General features: G+C 53.3%; 2 protein-coding genes across 2 annotated transcripts; both read left to right on the forward strand.

Annotated features, from left to right (window-relative positions):
* Positions 1-700: 700 nt before the first annotated feature.
* Positions 701-4,024, forward strand: NCLIV_033820 (Oxidoreductase, aldo/keto reductase family,related; the record flags this gene model as incomplete). Its single annotated transcript, XM_003883578.1, has 6 exons — positions 701-1,703; positions 2,066-2,281; positions 2,827-2,918; positions 3,149-3,238; positions 3,414-3,545; positions 3,812-4,024. The coding sequence occupies 6 exons, from the start codon at positions 701-703 to the stop codon at positions 4,022-4,024; spliced, it is 1,746 nt and encodes a 581-aa protein (XP_003883627.1).
* Positions 4,025-8,482: 4,458 nt separating this feature from the next.
* On the forward strand, positions 8,483-13,619 carry NCLIV_033830 (hypothetical protein; the record flags this gene model as incomplete). Its single annotated transcript, XM_003883579.1, has 9 exons — positions 8,483-8,540; positions 8,893-9,048; positions 9,708-9,786; positions 10,556-10,763; positions 11,190-11,366; positions 11,705-11,831; positions 12,292-12,349; positions 12,582-12,758; positions 13,517-13,619. 9 exons carry the CDS (start codon positions 8,483-8,485, stop codon positions 13,617-13,619), a joined length of 1,143 nt encoding a protein of 380 aa, XP_003883628.1.
* Positions 13,620-17,538: the final 3,919 nt, after the last annotated feature.

Raw genomic sequence — 17,538 nt, forward strand, 5'->3', positions numbered from 1 at the left:
TTCTCCGGAGAAGTGGCGCCCGCCCCGACGGTATTACCCAATTTTTTCCGCGGAAATGCGGGGCACGGCGGGGGGTTCCAGCGCTAGGGAAAACAAATTTTTTTAAACGGGAACCCCTCCGCTTCCCAAGTTCCAGAGAGTGAATTCCACCGCCTGGTATCCCAGGGGACAACCAATGGGCGAAGGGGGGGGAGCGCGCTCCCAGTTCCCCTTCTCACGGAGGCCCCCCTCGGGGTTTCGCCCTTTTCTCCCGGTCTTACCCCAAAAGGAAATTTAACAAGGTAGTACCCTTAAAACGAGAGGGTCCCAGAAGATTCTGCGGACGCTGGATCTTTGGAGGAACAAAAAGCCGGGGTGGAAAACCCCCCCCGTTTTCCCCCGCTTTTCAAAAGGGAGAGCTTATAAACCCAAAACGCCAGTTTTTCTCAAGGCGTTTCAACCCAGGGCACAGGCTGGGTTTTCTCGGGTTTAAAGGTGAGGCCCGGGGTAAAGCCCCCACAGAAATCCCCGAGACCCGGGGAGGGGCCCCCTGGACCAATCCTGATTTCGGGCCCTTCCTCTTCCCACGGGGTTTTTTTCCTTTTTTCCGGGGCATGTCATGGGAATTTTTCCCCCTTTCCCACCGGTCCAAGATAGAGGGCTCGGGTTTTTTCTTCCCGCCCCCCATGGTTTGGGGACAAACCCCTCTTCTCGCAAATTTATGGAGATATGGCCCCCCCCCCCCCCCCCCCCCCCCCCCTCTTCTTTCGCCCGCTTCTTCCTGTGCTTGCTGTCCTCGTTTTCCTCTCGCAGCTCTGCGAAAAATGCGTCGTTCTTTAACTTCTTCTCGTCGCGCAAGCGCCAGGCTGCGCCGTCCCACGCCAGCAGCCAGCGCCCGTCGATGTCTTCTTCCACGGCGAAGGCCTCCCCGTCGGGGACTTGTTCGCCGTCTGCGTCCGCGTTTCCGTGCTTCCAAGCCTCTCAGCCGCCTGCGTGTCCAGCGGAGTCGCGAGTCTGCTCGGCGCCTCACGCCCCCGCCTCTCCCTCGCCTTCCCCGGAGGCCTCAGACCCTCTGGAGACGTCGCCGCGCGCGGGACACGCCGCGTCGCCCTCGCTCCCCACGGCCCGTTCGGCCTCGTATTGCTCCTTTGCCCCGCCTGCGCTGCACTTGACAACGCCGTTTGTCTCCTGTTCCGCGCCTCTCCCGTCGGAGCCATCGGCGCGCCTTGAAGACAAACGCGAGGCTCGTCAAGGGCTCCACTCCGACCCCCATCTCCGGCCCCAGGTGCCTGCCATTCGGCCCTCGCGCTCGGCGGCATCGTTCTTCTCGCTGTTGCGTCCCGGGAAGGTCGCCTGCCTGGCCCACGCGCCGCACGGCTCGCACACGCTCTACACGCTACCCTCTGGAGGCGAGCGCGAGTTCCACATGAAACACCTTTCCTCGAGCTCGTCGATCTCCTCTCGCAGCCGGGGCAACAGCCACCACATGCACGCCTGGATGCGCGAGGCGTCGCCGCGCCCTCCACCCCATCCGACGCCGCTTTGCGTCAGCCTGCGGAACGGCGTACTATTCCCCCTTCTCGGCCTCGGGACGTACCGCCTGCACGGCGAAGAATGCATGACTGCTGTCCAGCGCGCCGTCTCCCTCAGACAAATCATGCTCATCGACACCGCCAGCGTCTACCGGAACGAAGAAGAAGTCGGCAAAGCCCTCAGAGACGCCGGTGCGCTGAAGGAGACGAGAAAGACAAAGGGAAGAGAAGGGAGAGAAACCGGGGAGAGAAGGGAGAGAAACAAAAGGGTAGGAGATGAGCGACTGGCTGCGGAAGAAACAGCAGCAATATTCCGGGTGTATATCGTCGTAGCCAGCTCCGATCGGTTTGCTTTCTCGTGTCTTCGTTTTGTCGCTTGATTCTTCTTCTCTTCCTGTGCATGAAGCGTTTCCCCCCGAAACGCCTTCCCGAACGCTGTTGCAGAGTCGGCGGCAAGGGTCTGCGCCTTGTGGAACCAAGCTTCTCCTTGTTTTTCTGTTTTGACATATCAGTCCCTATCGTCGTTTTCCCCTCGCGTTTTGTTTGTGCGTCAGGAGCTCGAGGATTTCCGTGGCAGTTGTATCTGAGAGACGACTGCGAAATGAACATTCGCTGTCGCAGAGAGGCGAGTAATTTGGGTGTCTTCCTGACTTCGAAAATTAGCCCCAAAGACGCCGCCGGAGGGAGACAGCGGGCGTACGAGGCTGCGCTCATGTCAATGAAGCGGCTGGGCGTTGAGCAACTCGACCTCTACCTCATTCACTGGCCAGGTAAATTCAGAACGGTTGAGAAGGATTCTTCACGACAAGGGCACATACACCGGGGCGTACTGCCTCTGCGTGCGCCCCGCGAATTCGTCCAGGTTTCTTCGTATCCATTTATATGCATGAATGTATAACTTCTGCTCTGCTAAGTGATTTCGGGAACCGGCATCTTTCTACTTCTTTCCCCATGGACTGAAGATATTTCTGGATGGTGGCGGCGAGAAACGGCTAGTCTCGCTTCGTGTGCGCTCGTGTGCGCTCGTGTGTGTGTGTGTCTCCGAGTCTGGATTTATGTGTCGTGTAGCCTGCGATGTGTACCAGTTTTTTTATATGTTTTCTGTCTGGGCGTATGTACACTTGCCTTATATGAAGACTCTCACTCTGTCCTTTACCTCTCCATCTCTATTCTCGACATCTTCCTGAAGAGACAACTGTATATGTATGGGCAGACTCGTAGATATATGGTTCGTAAAGAGACACAGATATGCATGCGTGCAAATTCATCATTATTCATGTGTATCCGCTCTTTTTGTTTTTGCGTGTCTCCGCAGGTGTCCGAGGCCACAAAAGCTCGAGTCGTGAAAACAGGCGGCTGCGCCATGAGTGCTGGCAAGCCCTGGAGCAGCTGTACAGAGAGAAGAAGGTAAAGAAGCGAGAGAGAGAGGAGAGGTATAGCTGAAGAGAACGAGAAGTGCGAAGCGACGGGAAGAGAAGGCGAGGAAAAGACAAACCCAGCAAGCATTAAGCAGAAAGAAAGCGGACGAATCTGGAGAGAGCAGGGAAGACACACAGATGCTCGGCGAAAAGCCCGCATTGCTTTTTATGCGCATCTCTTTTGCTTGCTCTCTGCATGTCCCCTCCGTCTTCCCTCAGGTTCGAGCCATCGGCGTGTCGAACTTTTTGATTCGACACTTGGAAGATCTGATTGAAGATGGCGTTGAAGTCGTTCCGATGGTCAACCAAGTAAGTTCGAAGTTTCTCTCTCAGGGATATGGTTAGACCCGTCTCGGATTCGCGACGCAGGACTCGAGAGAAAGGTGACTTGATTTCCTCTCTCTCGGCGCGGCCTCGCGCGAAGCGCGGAGAACCACTCGTTTTTTAAAGGGACTGCCGCGCGCGCCTGCTTTGCTTGCTTCAGATCGAGTTCCAACCGCTCTGTTTCGACCGAGAGCTGGTCAAGTGGGGCGAGAAGCACGGCATGCGAATCCAAGCCTACGCGTCACTGGGCTCGGGGGATCCTCGTCTTCTCCGACACCCAACTGTTCTCGCAGTGAGTGTGTTTTGTCGTTTTCTCTGGCGCAACGCTTGCTGTCCCAAACACGACCCTCGAAATCTTTGTCCTTGTCTGTTCCATCGAGCTCTCTGTTTGTTTGTTCTCCTCGACGGAAGACCGCATCGCCGGCCGCCTGCTGGTTGCTCTGTGGGTTGTCCTTCGTTAGTCTTTTGTCTCCTGACGCCTTCCGTTCCGACGTTTCTCTTTTTCTCCGCCGCTGTGCTTTGCACTTCTCTCTTTTCTTTCGCCTGTTGTCTCCGCAGATTGCGGTTGAGTGCGGAGTGACGCCCGCGTTGGTGCTCCTGCGCTGGGCCTTGCAACACGACTGCCACATCATTCCGTGCAGCCGGAAGGAGGCGCACATGATTGAAGACACTCACGTGTTCGACTTCTGTCTCAGCGACGAGCAGATGACTCTTCTTGACCGTCTCTGCGACAACACCCACTTCTGCTGGGACCCAAACATCATTGCTTGAGGAAGGAGAGAGAGATTGAGGGGAGAGAGAGAAAGAGAGAGATTGAGGGGGGAGAGAGAGAAAGAGAGAGATTGAGGGGGGAGAGAGAGAAAGAGAGAGAAAGAGGGGGGAGAGAGAGAAAGAGAGAGATTGGGGGGAGAAAGAAAGAGAGAAGGGAGAGACATCGAGACACAGCGTGTGTGTGCTTGGAACCTGACTGCGGGGACACAGAGGCCGCCGGATCACGCAGTGCGGAGCCGCTTCTTTGGGAGGCGTTAGGCGCGGTTTGGCGATGTGAGACTAGCAGCATAGCAAAAGGCACGTGCCGGAGAGTGACGGAGACAGGGAAGGGATGCACAGAGGGAGACATTGAGGGAGAGAGTCTTGGCAGTTGTGCATCGTCTGCCTGAGAAGCCCGCTGCAGTCAATCATAGAGACGAGTAGCCGGGCAAGAGACGTCCCCAAGCCCCGGCGAAAAGCGATGAGAAAAAGAGATGAAAGAGAGAGACAGAACAGGACGGGCCGAAAAGAGGGGGGAAGAAGAGAGCGCTAGGGAGACGCAGCTCCAGGGAGGTGGTGCATGTGCACGCGTGTGTTGTTTTGTGTGGACGGAAAATCCAAAGGATCGAATTTCGGGGCTCGCGCCCTGATCTTGCCAGGAGACGAGAAAGGAGCTGCGCGGAAAGGGTTAGTCGAGGTAAACGGGTTGTTTCCTGGGGTGTATCTGCCAGTGTTCTCAGAATTCTGCACTCGCCGGGGGGGGGGGGGGCTACAGGAGAGATCGAAATTGGTTTTCCATCGGTTTTCGTTTCTTTCGGAGAAACCTATCTTCTGCGTGTCACATGCGGTGGCGAAGAGCCGCCGCCACGCGGTGCATTTTTCTGCTGGTGTCTGTACAGCGCATATTTCTGCACGGGTCCCCCGGCGCGTTTTCTGCCTTCTCGCCGGGAGCGAGACGCTGTCTTTCTCGAGAGAGGTCCGGAAGGAGGAAAGCGCGTTAGAGAGGAACGGGAGAATGTTTTTCCCTCACATTTCGCGTAAAGACGGGCGACACCGAGTTTTTTTTTGTGTACGTACACCCTCCACACTCGGTATGCGCCCGTCCTTTCTTGTCGCGGTTTCCATGCACTGTCTGCTCGTTTCGCTGACTTACTCGGTTTCGTGAAGTGTAAAGAAGCGGGCGTTCAGAAGCAACCGTTTTGGACAGATCTGGTCATCAAAGAGGCGACCCGCGTTTGTATCTGCCGTCTATAAGGCGAGACGCCGGTCCGCCTCGCGCTTCAGACGCGCACAGTCTCCGAGGCTGCCTCAAGTGATTGGTGTAAAGATGCTTCTACGGAATGTAATTGGCCACCTCGACATCACTTTCATTCGAGTTCTCCCCTTCCAACGTGGGGTTTTGGCATAAACATACATACACATTAATGTAGCAGATATATGTGATATAAACAGATATACACAAACGGGTGAAAAGTTTGCAATATACACGTAAGGGTGTAGATGGAACAATACCACGACACAGAAGACTTTCAATGTATACAAATTGATGTCTTTATCGATATCGACAAGTGTTTCATCTCTACGACGCTTTTCCCCTCTGGGGAAGTCCCCGAAGACCCGTGTCTGTACAGCACCCGCTCCGACGTCGAACTCGACGCGTTTGTGCCGTATTTTGTGGATACACTTATTTTTCCGTATGATTATACTTACACGTTTCTTTTTCTGGAGTGCTTGGCAGCTTTCTCGTGGCGCTTTAGCTCAAAGTGCAGAAACTTCAGTTCTCTTCTTCCTGCATGCGTCGAAGCACTCCCCTGAGTCCCCCTCACGAAGCACATGACCGTTCGTGCACAGAGATCCGCTTTTTCAGCAGCGCAAAAAGCTTCGCAAAGCGCATTCTGGATCTGGCACGCCGTCGCTCGTTTGGAAGCCTTTTCGACACAAAACGTTTAAAAAGTTAGACGGGCTTTTTGCTCCACAGCGGAAAGACGGCACAGACACCTTTTATGCGCGTCGCGACTAGGGAGAACACCGACAGTTTTTTGCAGTGTCCTTCCTTCGAGGCGAAACCAAGAGGCCTCGGCACAGAGCAGGCGATGCTTTCTACGCCAGGAGGCTACTCTTCCCTTCAGGAAAGGACGTGTATCTGAGATTTTCCTTTTGTTCCTGGCACCCTATTATACAGAGAGGGACTCGTGCGTGTGCTTGTCCGTGGAGTTTTTTTTGTGCCGAGGGAAACTATATGATGGATTGGTAGAATCACACCATTAGCAGAACTTGTCTTTACGCAAGTGATTCACAGTCCGAAGGGGATCCCTCAAATGGAAGAACGGGCACTTTGCAGTACCGATACTACTTTTATACGTGACTCCAGTTACGAGAGATACAGACAACCAAGTCTTTACGATTGCTTGACGGCTTTTTTCACCGTCTTCCGGCAGATTTTCTGCGACTTTCAGAAGGCGGGAAGACAGGACGGACAAAAGGCAGCTCTGCAGTGTCTTTTTTGGGTGGAAACGACGAAGAGGAGAGCCTTCTTCCGTGGACGCTGTTGTTCAGTGCAGACCTGCAGACGCTACTTTTTTTCACGCATTCTCGCAGGCTCTCTCGAACCTCGAAGTCGACACCGCAGTGTCTTCCATCGTCATGCGTAAACGGAACTTTTTCTGCGAAACGTTTTTCTAGACTGTGTTTCCACTGCCACGGTGACTGGCGGGCGGCAGCGCATTTCTCGTAGATTTCGTGCGAGTCCAGGAAGAAGAATGTTCCTTACGAGTTTCAACGCTTGGCAGTTTCGAGAACAGCACAGAAGCGACACAGTTCCGGCTAAAAACGAAGTGAGATCTAGAGGAAGACAAAGAGAGAGAGAAGGGGACTCTGGGGCGCCATCATTGACGCTGGAGAGCACAAGGTGAAACTGCGAAAGTGAGGGAGGTGAAGGTAAGGAGAAAGGGAGGGAGAGACGACGAAGATCAGAGGAGGAAGAAGGGAGGAAGAAAGAAGCTACGGCGATGAGAGAGAATAAGAAGGGAGAATAAAGACGCGTCAAGAAGCAAAAAGAAGAGAGGAAGACGAAGAGGCTAAGATGAAGGGAAATGAGAAGGGGAGAACGGCACCGGGAGCAGAAGAAAAAAAAGAGTGCGAAAGCAGGTGATCACTGCGTCAAGACCGCTTGCCGTACTGAGCGCGTTGCGTGTCTCCGAAACACCAGGCGAGAAAAAGGTGTCGAAGAAGAGAAGATAAAGAGGGAAAACGAAAAGAGAAAAACGCGATTTCTGTCTCTGTCTCCTGAGTTTCAAAGGAGAACGCGCGTTTCTCTCTCGCCCTTTCCTGTCATTCCAGCACACTGGCCTCGAGCCCGTTCTCCGCCGTGTTGACTGTTTCCCTTCTCTGCAGTCTCTTGTTCTTGTTTCTTGTTTTCCTTTTCTACATTTCGTTTCCTCGTTTCTTGGTTTCCGACCGTCCATCTTCGCTTGCTACCCTTTCTGTAAATGGAACGGCCACGTCATTGTGTCGAGCCTGCTCAAGATCAGCGGAGAGAGACCACACGCTGTTTTTTCTGTGATTTTCTCCATTCTCCAGCGACGCCTTTTCTCTCTCTCCAATCCGTTTGACGTCGACCTACACATCAAGCAACTCTCCCTCTTTCTCCGTTCTCGCCTGCCACCTCTTTTGCTCACTTTTCACTTTCTCTTTTGTCAAATCAGCGACGAAGAGCTGCGAAGCTGCAGGGGAGGAGCCCGCGATTTTCCGCTCAAGCTGTGAGTCTCGCGCGTCTTTTCGCCTTTCTTTCGTTTTCTCGCCTTCGAGACCGCTTCCTCTCTTCCCTCGTTCTCTCTTTCTCTCTTTCTCGCCGCTGTTCCGTCTTGTCTAGCAAGCGAGAACAGAAAAACAAGGACAGGAAGTGGAGCGAGTGCGGAAACGGAGTGCGGTGTGCTTGAACTGGTTTTCGCGCGGAGACCTCTCAACGGGCGCAGCTCCTCTCCCTGGTGTGGTGCGTGTCTCTGTTCCTCTTCCCCTTTCTTCTGCTTAAGGTCACGGAACGCGTCCTTCGTCCGTTTCTCCCCCATCTGCCGCTGCTTTTCTGTCTTTTTTCGCTCTTCTCGTCATACCTGGAGCCCACAGCCACCTCTTCTGCCTCTTTCTCGCTCACGGGCTGGAAAAAGAACCACTCCTTCTCTTTCCTTCCCTCTCTGGAGACAGCAGCAACCTCAAGTGCGTTGACTTGCTTTTTCACTGTTTGCGCGCGCCTCTCTCCGCTGGCAGCTCTCCATTCCCCCCCAAGTCTCTCCCAGGCGTCTTTCACGCCCCCACTCAAAACCCCTTCCCGCCTTCTTCGTGTGGTCTCCCGCGCTGCCTCCGTGTTCTTCTTCCTCGTTTTTCCTGGTTCGTGTCTCAAACTCTCTGGTCTTTCCCCTCGCTGAGGCTCCCCTGCGAGGCCTTTCTCTCTCTATAAAGATTGTTTTTCTTCCTTCCGCGACCATGGCGCGAAGTGGCGTCAACTGGCCTGGCCTCTATCGCTGGTCCATGGAGTACCACGGTAAGGCGCGCGCGCCCGAAGAACATGCTCGGAGTCCAGACGCAGGAGACGCAGACACTCGCCCTTTGTTCGCACCTCTCACAAGAAGGTCCTCTTTCCCTCATCCTCCTGTGACGCGCCTTTCGACGCGCACAGAAAACCACGCTTCTCTTCATGGAAACAGACCCCGTTGTGTTCTCCCAACACTCCCGCTTCCTCCTCGACTTTAGCGCCTCTCCTGTATCTTCTCCGTGTTCCTTCCCTTCGCTGTCCCTCTCTAGTTTCTTGCGGGCCCGAAACTCTCTGCCCCGTCCACGTTTTTTGGCCTCGACTAGTCTCTCGTTCTTCACCCGGTTTCTCTTCTTCTTTCCAGATGGAACGGTGCCTCGGCGTATGTCCAAGGAGGACTGCGATTTCCTGCAAAACGCCATTCGCGAGGCGATGAACCACCAGGAAGATCCTGCAAAAGTTCTCACGGAGCAGCTGGCCGTGATCGACGGCTTCAATCAAGGAAATCCAAACATCAGGCGTAAGCAGGGTGTCTGAAAAACCTTCACGTTTCCCTTCTTGTCCCGTTCGTTTCTCTTTTTCTCAAAACGCCACACGCCTTGTTCCCGACTCCCCGCTGCTCTTCTCTATCAATCTCAGTCGTCTTCCTCCCGCGGTAAACCTCTCTCTGTATCTTTCTTTTTTCTTTCCGCTCTCTATCTCTCTCCATCTGTTTCTCCCTCGTTTTATCTCTCCCTTCCGTTTGTCTCTCCTTTCTCTCTCTGTCTCTCCTTTCTCTCTCTGTGTCTCATTTCTCTTGCCTTTTCCTGTCCCCCTTCTCGAAGGCTCCAACACGTCCTGAGGGGCGCGGTCGATGGCTCTTGTATCCGTTCGTTCTTCGGTGTTCTGTCTTGTTTAGTGTTTTGGTTTCTTCTTTTTGTTCGTGTTTTTTCGTCGTTTGCTTGTCTTTCGGCTCGCGCCTTGCTCCGTCTTTTCTCTCCACGTTCCGGGTTTTCTCTGCCATGCCCAAACGCGCCTTTTTCGCACCTCCTTCTTTCCTGTGGCTCTCCGCGCTTGCGCCCAAATGCGCTCGGACCTCTCGCCCGCGTGAAGGGACAGCGGCGCGAGAAAGACGGCAAAGCGCGCTGGGGCGAGTCGCGTTTTTCTTCAGTGCGTTTCGGTTTTCTGCCTTTTCTTCAGCTCGCAACCTCGTCGCAGCCCTTTCAGTCATCGAACGCCTGATCGACGACTACTCCGAACTCGCACGAGATTTCGAAAAGTAGGGCTTTGCTTTTCCCAGCATATATCTGCGCTCCCTTATGTCTACATGCATGTCTCCGGGCACTTTACTGGTTTTTTTAGTTTCTTTCTCGCTGTGTCTGCATGTGTGTCACTGTGTCGAAGCGTGGCTAGGGATCGCTACTTTTCGATCTTCCATATCTATAGATCTATCAACCTGCCGATTATGTGTAGATTTGCGTCTATGCGTGAGTCCATATGTATGTATGTATATATATATATATATATATTGATGTATAGCGACACACCGGTCTATCTGTATCACGGTCTAGATCCATCTACTTGTTTACCTGGATCTACCAATATCCACGTATACGTACATCTACCTCTACATCTCTCTCAACCTCGCTGCATCTCTCTCACGATGCGGGTTTTTGCTGTCGGTTGCTTCTTCGTGCCTTCGTTTCTGTCTCCTCGTGGAACCGCTTTTGCTTCCTTCCGACCTTGGGCCTCATCTCCCTGGATCTTTCGCACTCTCCAGTGCCCCGCTTTTCTAGAAATATCGCGCGGAGCGTTCTTCAGCACGCCTTAGGCGAGAGCGGCCCCGCTGGCCTCTAGCCGTGTGTCTCGCTCCCACGGCTTCCGCTGTTTCCACGTTTACGTATGTTTGTCTCACGTCTCGCGCGCGTATCCGCTGTCCGTGTAACGCATTCCTTCCCGGTTGTGTCCGCCACAAACGCTTCTCGTGGCTTCGTGAGCGCCAATCATCGCTTTTCCTGTGACGCTTTCGCGTGGGTTCCCGCCTTCAGACTAGGCGCCCTCCAACCCTGTTTGCGCCTCCTCGCAACTTGCTCCACAGCCGCGCAAGCGCACGAAACGCATCACGAACGCCCTCCCGTGACAAGTGAAGAAGACGATGCAGCACTCGCTGCAACAGTTGTCAACACAGCTCTCACAATTCTCTCCCTCATCGTCGCAAACAACCCGCAAATACAAGAAGCGGTTTATAAACAACAAGTAAGTACACACCACCTTCGACACATTCGCTTATACACATCAGCTACACATATACAAACGTAGTAACAATTATATTTATATATCACTAGTTGTGTGCACGTGCGTGTTCGTTGAATAGGGTTAACGTTTTACATGTATCATAGACGTCTATATGCATATATATATATATATATGTATATATATATATATATGTACATGTGTGTACGAGCATGTGTATATATTAATGGAGTGATGAACTGCCGACAACCTACGTATTTTTGATATTGTAACTCTTGGAGGCTTTCTTTGGTCGGGGTCCGAGAGAGGCTCGAGTCAAGATGACTGTGTCGGTGTCTCCAAGTGTCCTCAAGTGTCTCCGCGTGTGTGTCGCGTTGTTCATGCTGCCGTATCTCTCTGCGTTCCCCTTTTGCGTTTGCGCGTCTTCAGGGTTTGGCCCTTTTGATGAATTTGGTGAAAGAAGCACCAGCGAACTCGTCTCTGCGGGTGAAAGCTCTCACGGCACTGGCGTGCGAGGTGCGGCACCATCGGCAGTCGGAGCTGGCGTTTGTCAATGCAGGCGGCTTGGCTATTCTTGTGCATGCAATGCACTCGCGTGACGAGAAGGTGCGTTTGCTTTTTTCGCCTCCCGTCTCCGTGCATTTTGTTCCGAGGGTCTCTCTGTGCTCGTCGCGCCGTCTGGAAAATGTCTGGGCGAACGTTTTTGCGAGACACGTCTTCGGTTTTTTGGGGATAAAAGTCTAGGCGTCTCCCGCCCTCTGCAGGTGTCTGTACGTCTCACTAAATAAAAAGACGACCCAGATCTTCGCGACTGTTTACAACACTTCACCACCAGCCTGATTCAGACAGATAAAACCGTTGAATGTTAGTGTCCTTCCACATCACGTTGTTTCCGAGAAATAGGCAGAAGCGGTCTCTGGCGTCTTTGGTTTTTCGCTGTGCAGTACCAAGAGAAGGCAGCGTCGCTTACACGCCACCTGCTGCAGGAACAGCTTCTCGGCTACGCTCAAGTGGAGAAGTTTGATCTCCCCGGAGCTGTCGGCGCCTTGCTCGAACACACGCCCTTCACCAGTAAGTGGATGAGCATGAGAGACCCGACGAAGAGGGGAAATGCAGAAGGAAAAAGAGAAGAAGAGGGAACGGCACGTGGAAAAAGAGGGACGGGAGTCAGGGAAGAAGGAGAGGTTGCTTGCGGGAGCATTGCGCTTCGGAGGGGTTTCATGGGGAGAAGTTAAGCGGCAAGGAAGTCACGAGGTGTACAGACAGCAGACTCGAGGCGTAAGGAGAGAGGAAGGGAAGACGACGAGTGTTTGCGCAGGTGTGCACCTGTCACTTTTGCCATGGCGAAACCGTGATTTCTGGGAGGCTAAGACTTGTTTCAGACACACCACGCGCCGCAGGAATGCGGAAGGGAAGACCGAGAGAAACATGGGAAATTGGAACGCAACGAAGGGAAGGAAGCGAGTGAAGAGATCGAAGAGGCACGGAACGTTATGAATGATGGAAGCGATGTTCGAGTTTTGCTTCTCAGATATTCAGTTCAGTGAGACCGTCGTTCAGCTGGCGATTGCTCTTCTTCAGCAACACCGGTAGGCCCCAAGAATACACATGGAGAGAAGAGAGAGGACGGGAGAAAGCGAAAGAGATGGAGAAAGCGAAAGAGAAGGAGAAAGAGAAAGAAAGGGAGAAAGAGAAAGAAAGGGAGAAAGAGAAAGAAAGGGGGAGAGAAAGAGACGGAGCCATACAGAAGGAAGATGGAGAAAATGGTAGAGCAGTGCCGTGGTCTTGTGCGTTTCTTGTTCTGTTTTTTCTTTTTTCCAGCGTGGCCATGGCGAAAGCGCCTGTCCTGGCGGGTCTTCGACAGACGCTGTTGGATCGACAGCGGCATCTGGTGGAGATGCTCCGAGAGATGGAGAAGAGAGGAAATAGCGACGAGTTGTTGCCTGACGACTTTGCCACGCAATCGTCCCTACTTGAAGAGGCCATCTCCATAGCCAAGTGAGGCACGACGGCCATCGAGGGGCTGAAGCTCCACCTTCGTGCCGCCAGCTTACGTTCGCGACTCGGTGCCATGCCAGGTCGTACAAGAGACCTCAGAGTTTGCAGGAGCATGAAAGTGGACATTCGTCCAAGGGACGTGCCGATCGTGCTGCCAATATCTATCTACTTTTCTAATCTCTCGATCTGTCTAGATCTATTCATATGTGTCCCTTTCGTTTCCTCTCTCTCTGTCACGTCTTCGTCTCTCTAGCTCCTTCTCTATCTCTTTACATCTGTCTCCCGCCTTTTGTGAATGTGTCTTTGAATCTTTCTCTCAGTGGGGTGGTATGTACATATGTCTCTATAGATGGATGCACATGCGTGCAAATGGATATCTATCTGTCGATCTATAGATATATAGTATGGAGGTTATTGTGGGCATATACGCTCGGCTGAATACGATGTCTCTGTGTACTGAGACGAAACGAAAGCGCACGTTCCGCGCCTTCGTTTCTAGTTGGTCTCGTTGACTCGATCGCCGGATGGAAAAGGCTGAAAACGAAGGCGACACAAAAAGGCTTTGACAGACACTGCCTGAATGCTCTGTTTCGTAGAACGAGCAGATGCATGCACACGTCCGGCAAAGAATCACTTCAATCTCTCTCAGTTCGTTTGTGTTTTCTCTCGCTGAACCCCTTGCGCGTAAAGGCTGCGAAGCGTCTCTCCTCAGGACGACTCACAATGAGCTTTCTCCGTTTCTTCGTTCCGGTCCTCAGGTTCCCGGGAATGAAGCCCTCGGAGGCAGCCTCGACGTCAGGACAGAACACTCGGCAGGGAGGTGTACCGACAGCGCATCACGCCAAGATGCTGGGGATTTAGATTTTCCCGACAGACAACGAGCGTCCCTGAGAAGACAGGGGAAACTGAGGGAGGCGCGAGGGCGTTTTGCCCAGGGGACAGGCGCACTGGATGTCCTTGTTCAAGTTGTGAAGCAAACGAAGCGGGGGAGGGGCAAATGCGGAGAACGTGAACATTTTACGCGAGGGTGCGTTTTTCGTGGTGAGGAAGAGTGGCGGCGGACTCCGGGTTTCGTTCTCGTTTTCCTTCCCGGAAAGAAGGAACAGAAAAGAGAAAACCTCAGCACACCTTGCAGGGACTGCGGTCTTCCTCTTTCATCGCGTTTTTCTCTCTCGTGCTTGTTCTGCGTTTGCTCGTTTCACCTCCAATCTGTGGACGGCGAAACTCAACCCACATGAGGGAATCCCCAGAAGGAAAGCCGGTGGCGTGGCGGCTTGTCCTCTCTCTTGGTTGCCGCCTCGTTTCCGCGCTTCGTCTCCGTCGCCTGTGGTTTTTCGTGCGGAGAATGGACACGCGGTGAGCCAGAGACAGAGAGAAAGAATAGCACCGCGGAAAAGCGTGGAAAAGCGCCGAGGGATGGGGCAGGCGTTTCCGGTCAGTTCCACGAAATCGCGCGCGACTGGGAGAACGCGAAAGACAGCTGTTTTTCTTCTGTTAGGCTACCAGTCTCTGCCGCGCTCGCTGGAGTCTCCACTCCGCGTTCTCCTCGCCACAGGGGGAAGACATAGGCGTGGAAAAGAAAAAAGGCCCACGATTAAAGACAAACTCGAAGAACAACAAGGAGGAAGACGGAGGACAGCTGAGAGAGGCAGAGGAGAGAAAGGTTGAACCTCGTAGCGGGCGGCCTTTGCTTTTCATTCGTGGGGGACTCGGCACACTCTGTGCTGCTGGAGGCTCATGCGCGTTTTGAAAACAATCGCGTAAGACTCCGAGACGTGGCGACTCTCCTACACACTTATTCGTATATACACTTGTCTATCGCTACGTTTATATATCTGTACTTTTATATACATCTGTACTTTCATATATATGCGAATACTTACATATATATTCTTTTATTTATTGACTGCATGCGTGGAAGGCGCGCGAGTGGTCACCTTCGACGTTGGCCTCCAAGAGGACGAGGAACGCGTCTTTTTCTTTCCGCTTCTTCTCGTTGCGGCGTTTCGCGCCGTCGAGCGAGCGCCAGAGACGCGTGTGGCGGCGAGCCTCGCTGGTCCAGTTTTCATTCACATTCCGTCCCAGCCGCAGTTACTTTGGCATGCAGACACTGGTTTGATAGAGCTATCTTTGGAGATGGAGAGAAATACCGGGAGATGCAAACAGCTAGGAAGGCAGAGCGATGGAAAGAGATGTACAGAGACGTGGAGAGACAGAGAGAAATGCCGAGAAATCTGAAGGTGGAGAGAACTACCGAGAGAGGGAGGTAGAACGAAACGCAGAAGGGAGACACATGCAGAGAGAGGTAGAGACACTGAATGGGATGCGGTTATTAAGCTCTTGAGAGACATGCACACATACACGCAGCATGACAGGAGAAGAGGGCCCTTGAGACGAGGATCGGCGTAGCGCGTCGTCGTAGCGTGGCAGGAGTTCAGCCACGCGCGCCACAAGCGGAAGGCCGTAACGTTTTGGGAAATGTCCACCGAGCGCGTTTTGGGGATCCCCTCAGAGGACATGGAGGCTTCGCGACGCGTCGCCACTTTCCCCACCACGAGACGAGACACGTATCGCAAGCACTCGCGCACGGGTTTCACACTTCTCGCCCCACGTCTCCTTTTTCGTTTCTGCGTTTTCCGCCTCGCGGCCTGCGTCTGGGCCGTCGGGCTTCGCTCCACGAGTCGCCTCTGCCAGCCGTGAACTCCCTTCGCTCGCGAAGCAAAAACGCAGGCAAAGTGTTGAACTCGAAAGAAGGGAACCTGCAGAGCATCGAGGTGCGTCGGGGAAGAAGGAGACGACGAAAAAGAAGGGGAAGGAAGAAGAAGGAGAAGAAGATGAAGGGGAAGGAGAAGGAGAAACAACAGGAGAAGAAGAAGCAAAAGGATGAGCAGAATCAGGGGAGAACTCGCCACGCGATGGTGCTTTTCCAGAAGACGGTGAGGGAAACGGGGGAGACGGGACGTGCGATGGCGTTCGGAGACGAGGAGCGAAAGGGGGATTAGAAAGGCAGGAGACGGGAGACGATGTACGCCTGCTTCTCGGCTGCGCTGTCGAAGGCTTCCCACTCCGACAGACGAACGACGAGCTGCGGGCATAACAAAAAGCAGAGTCCAACTAGTTGATGTTGAACTGTTAGAAATGTCTAAAGCCTTTAAAGCACACCCAGCAATAACAGGTGTGTTCGATGAAAACGATGTCCATCTGTGCATCTAAGTTGATACTCGGTAAATGAGCAGAGCGAACTCGGGCAGTCAAGAGAAATCGCTCGACAGCAAGCGAGCAGAACAAAACACGAAAACTCACGGATTCACACACTTGTATCCACCCGTACATCTATACGTATTTGTATACATGTATATATACATATATATATATATATATGTGCACGTGGATAGGATGTATTGATATACATGATCAAGAACTTAAACGTGTGGCGTTTGTACATGCAGAGAGACACCGTCCCTCGGAATCGATATCTCTCTTTCAGTCTGTTCCATTCACAAATAAAGATACTTGAATATACATACAAGCAGACATCTATCTATCTGTATATATCTATCTATCTGTCTATCTATATATCCAAAAGTATCGCCGAGAGTTCTTTCGGTTCGTGTTGTGTTCTTACCGGCGTGTATCCTGCGAGGCGAAGGTGTCGGTTTTTCAAGGAGAGGAAAAGGTCTGAAGGCTCGGCGAAATCTGGGAAAGACGTGAAGTCGACGAGTACGGCAACGCCACCAGAAGAGACAGATGTCCCGTTTTGCGCGTCCGCCTTGACGAGAATCGGGCACCTGTAGAAGCCGCAGAGAAGCGCGTCTCTTTCCAGACACGTGCCGCGTTCGTCCTCGCCCGTCTCGGGTGAGCTCGCTGAGACGCTTTCGCTGTCCCCTGTGGGAGTCTCCGCTGTCTCCGCCGCCTCGCCAGGATTTTCTGCGCGTTCACAGGCTCCAAGCGACACTTCGGGCGCCGTGGCGAGTCGAGCCCGTAGCGCCGCCACCGACTCAGGGTGCGTTTTCAGGAGTTGGAAGATCTGCGCAGACACCAGGCAGGCGCGCGCACGCGAGACGCCCCGACGCGGTGAGGCGGGACAGGAAACCGACACAAAAACTCTCTTTTGCAGCGCCAAGCGCGCCGTTGTGGCAGAAGCGAAAGACACGGAAGAGAAAAGGAACAAGCAAGCGAACAGGAGGAAGGCCCTGAGGAGGAACAAGAGTTCGGAAGCGCGGGGACGCAAACGAAATCCCCGAGGCGGTTCGCGAGCGGGGAAGTAGGGTGTGCCTCTGCAGTCCTCGAGGGACACTTAGGGTGGAACACCGAGCAAACATGTGGCTGTCGCTCGTGGCTGCTCTCCCAAAACTCACTTCGTCCTCGACTTCGCGAACTGCGGGGGGGACGCCGAGGCCTTCGTCTGCCTCGGCTTGTTCGAAAACCGCTTCTGTCTCGCTGCCGTCGTGCAATGCACGGAGGCCGCCCCACAGCGGCCTGTCCCGTTCTAACTCCTGGAGAGGGACATGCGCGCCGCAAACACAGATCCACAGTGCGTTGCGAAGTCTTTCCTGCAGAGAAACGTGCGTTTTCGTTCCAAATCGTTCCACAGATAGACCCACGACGAACGTCGGGTTCCACGAATTGGTTTAAAACTCCGACCACTCACGCGCGAAACGAGAAACAGGAATTCTACGTTTCTAGGCAACCAGTTGCATACAGCTGTCCACCTGCACCCCCAAAAACAAATATATATATATATATATATATATATACATATATACATATATATATACAG

This window comes from Neospora caninum, chromosome VIII, assembly GCF_000208865.1.
Source record: "Neospora caninum Liverpool complete genome, chromosome VIII".
Taxonomy (NCBI): Eukaryota; Apicomplexa; class Conoidasida; order Eucoccidiorida; family Sarcocystidae; genus Neospora; species Neospora caninum.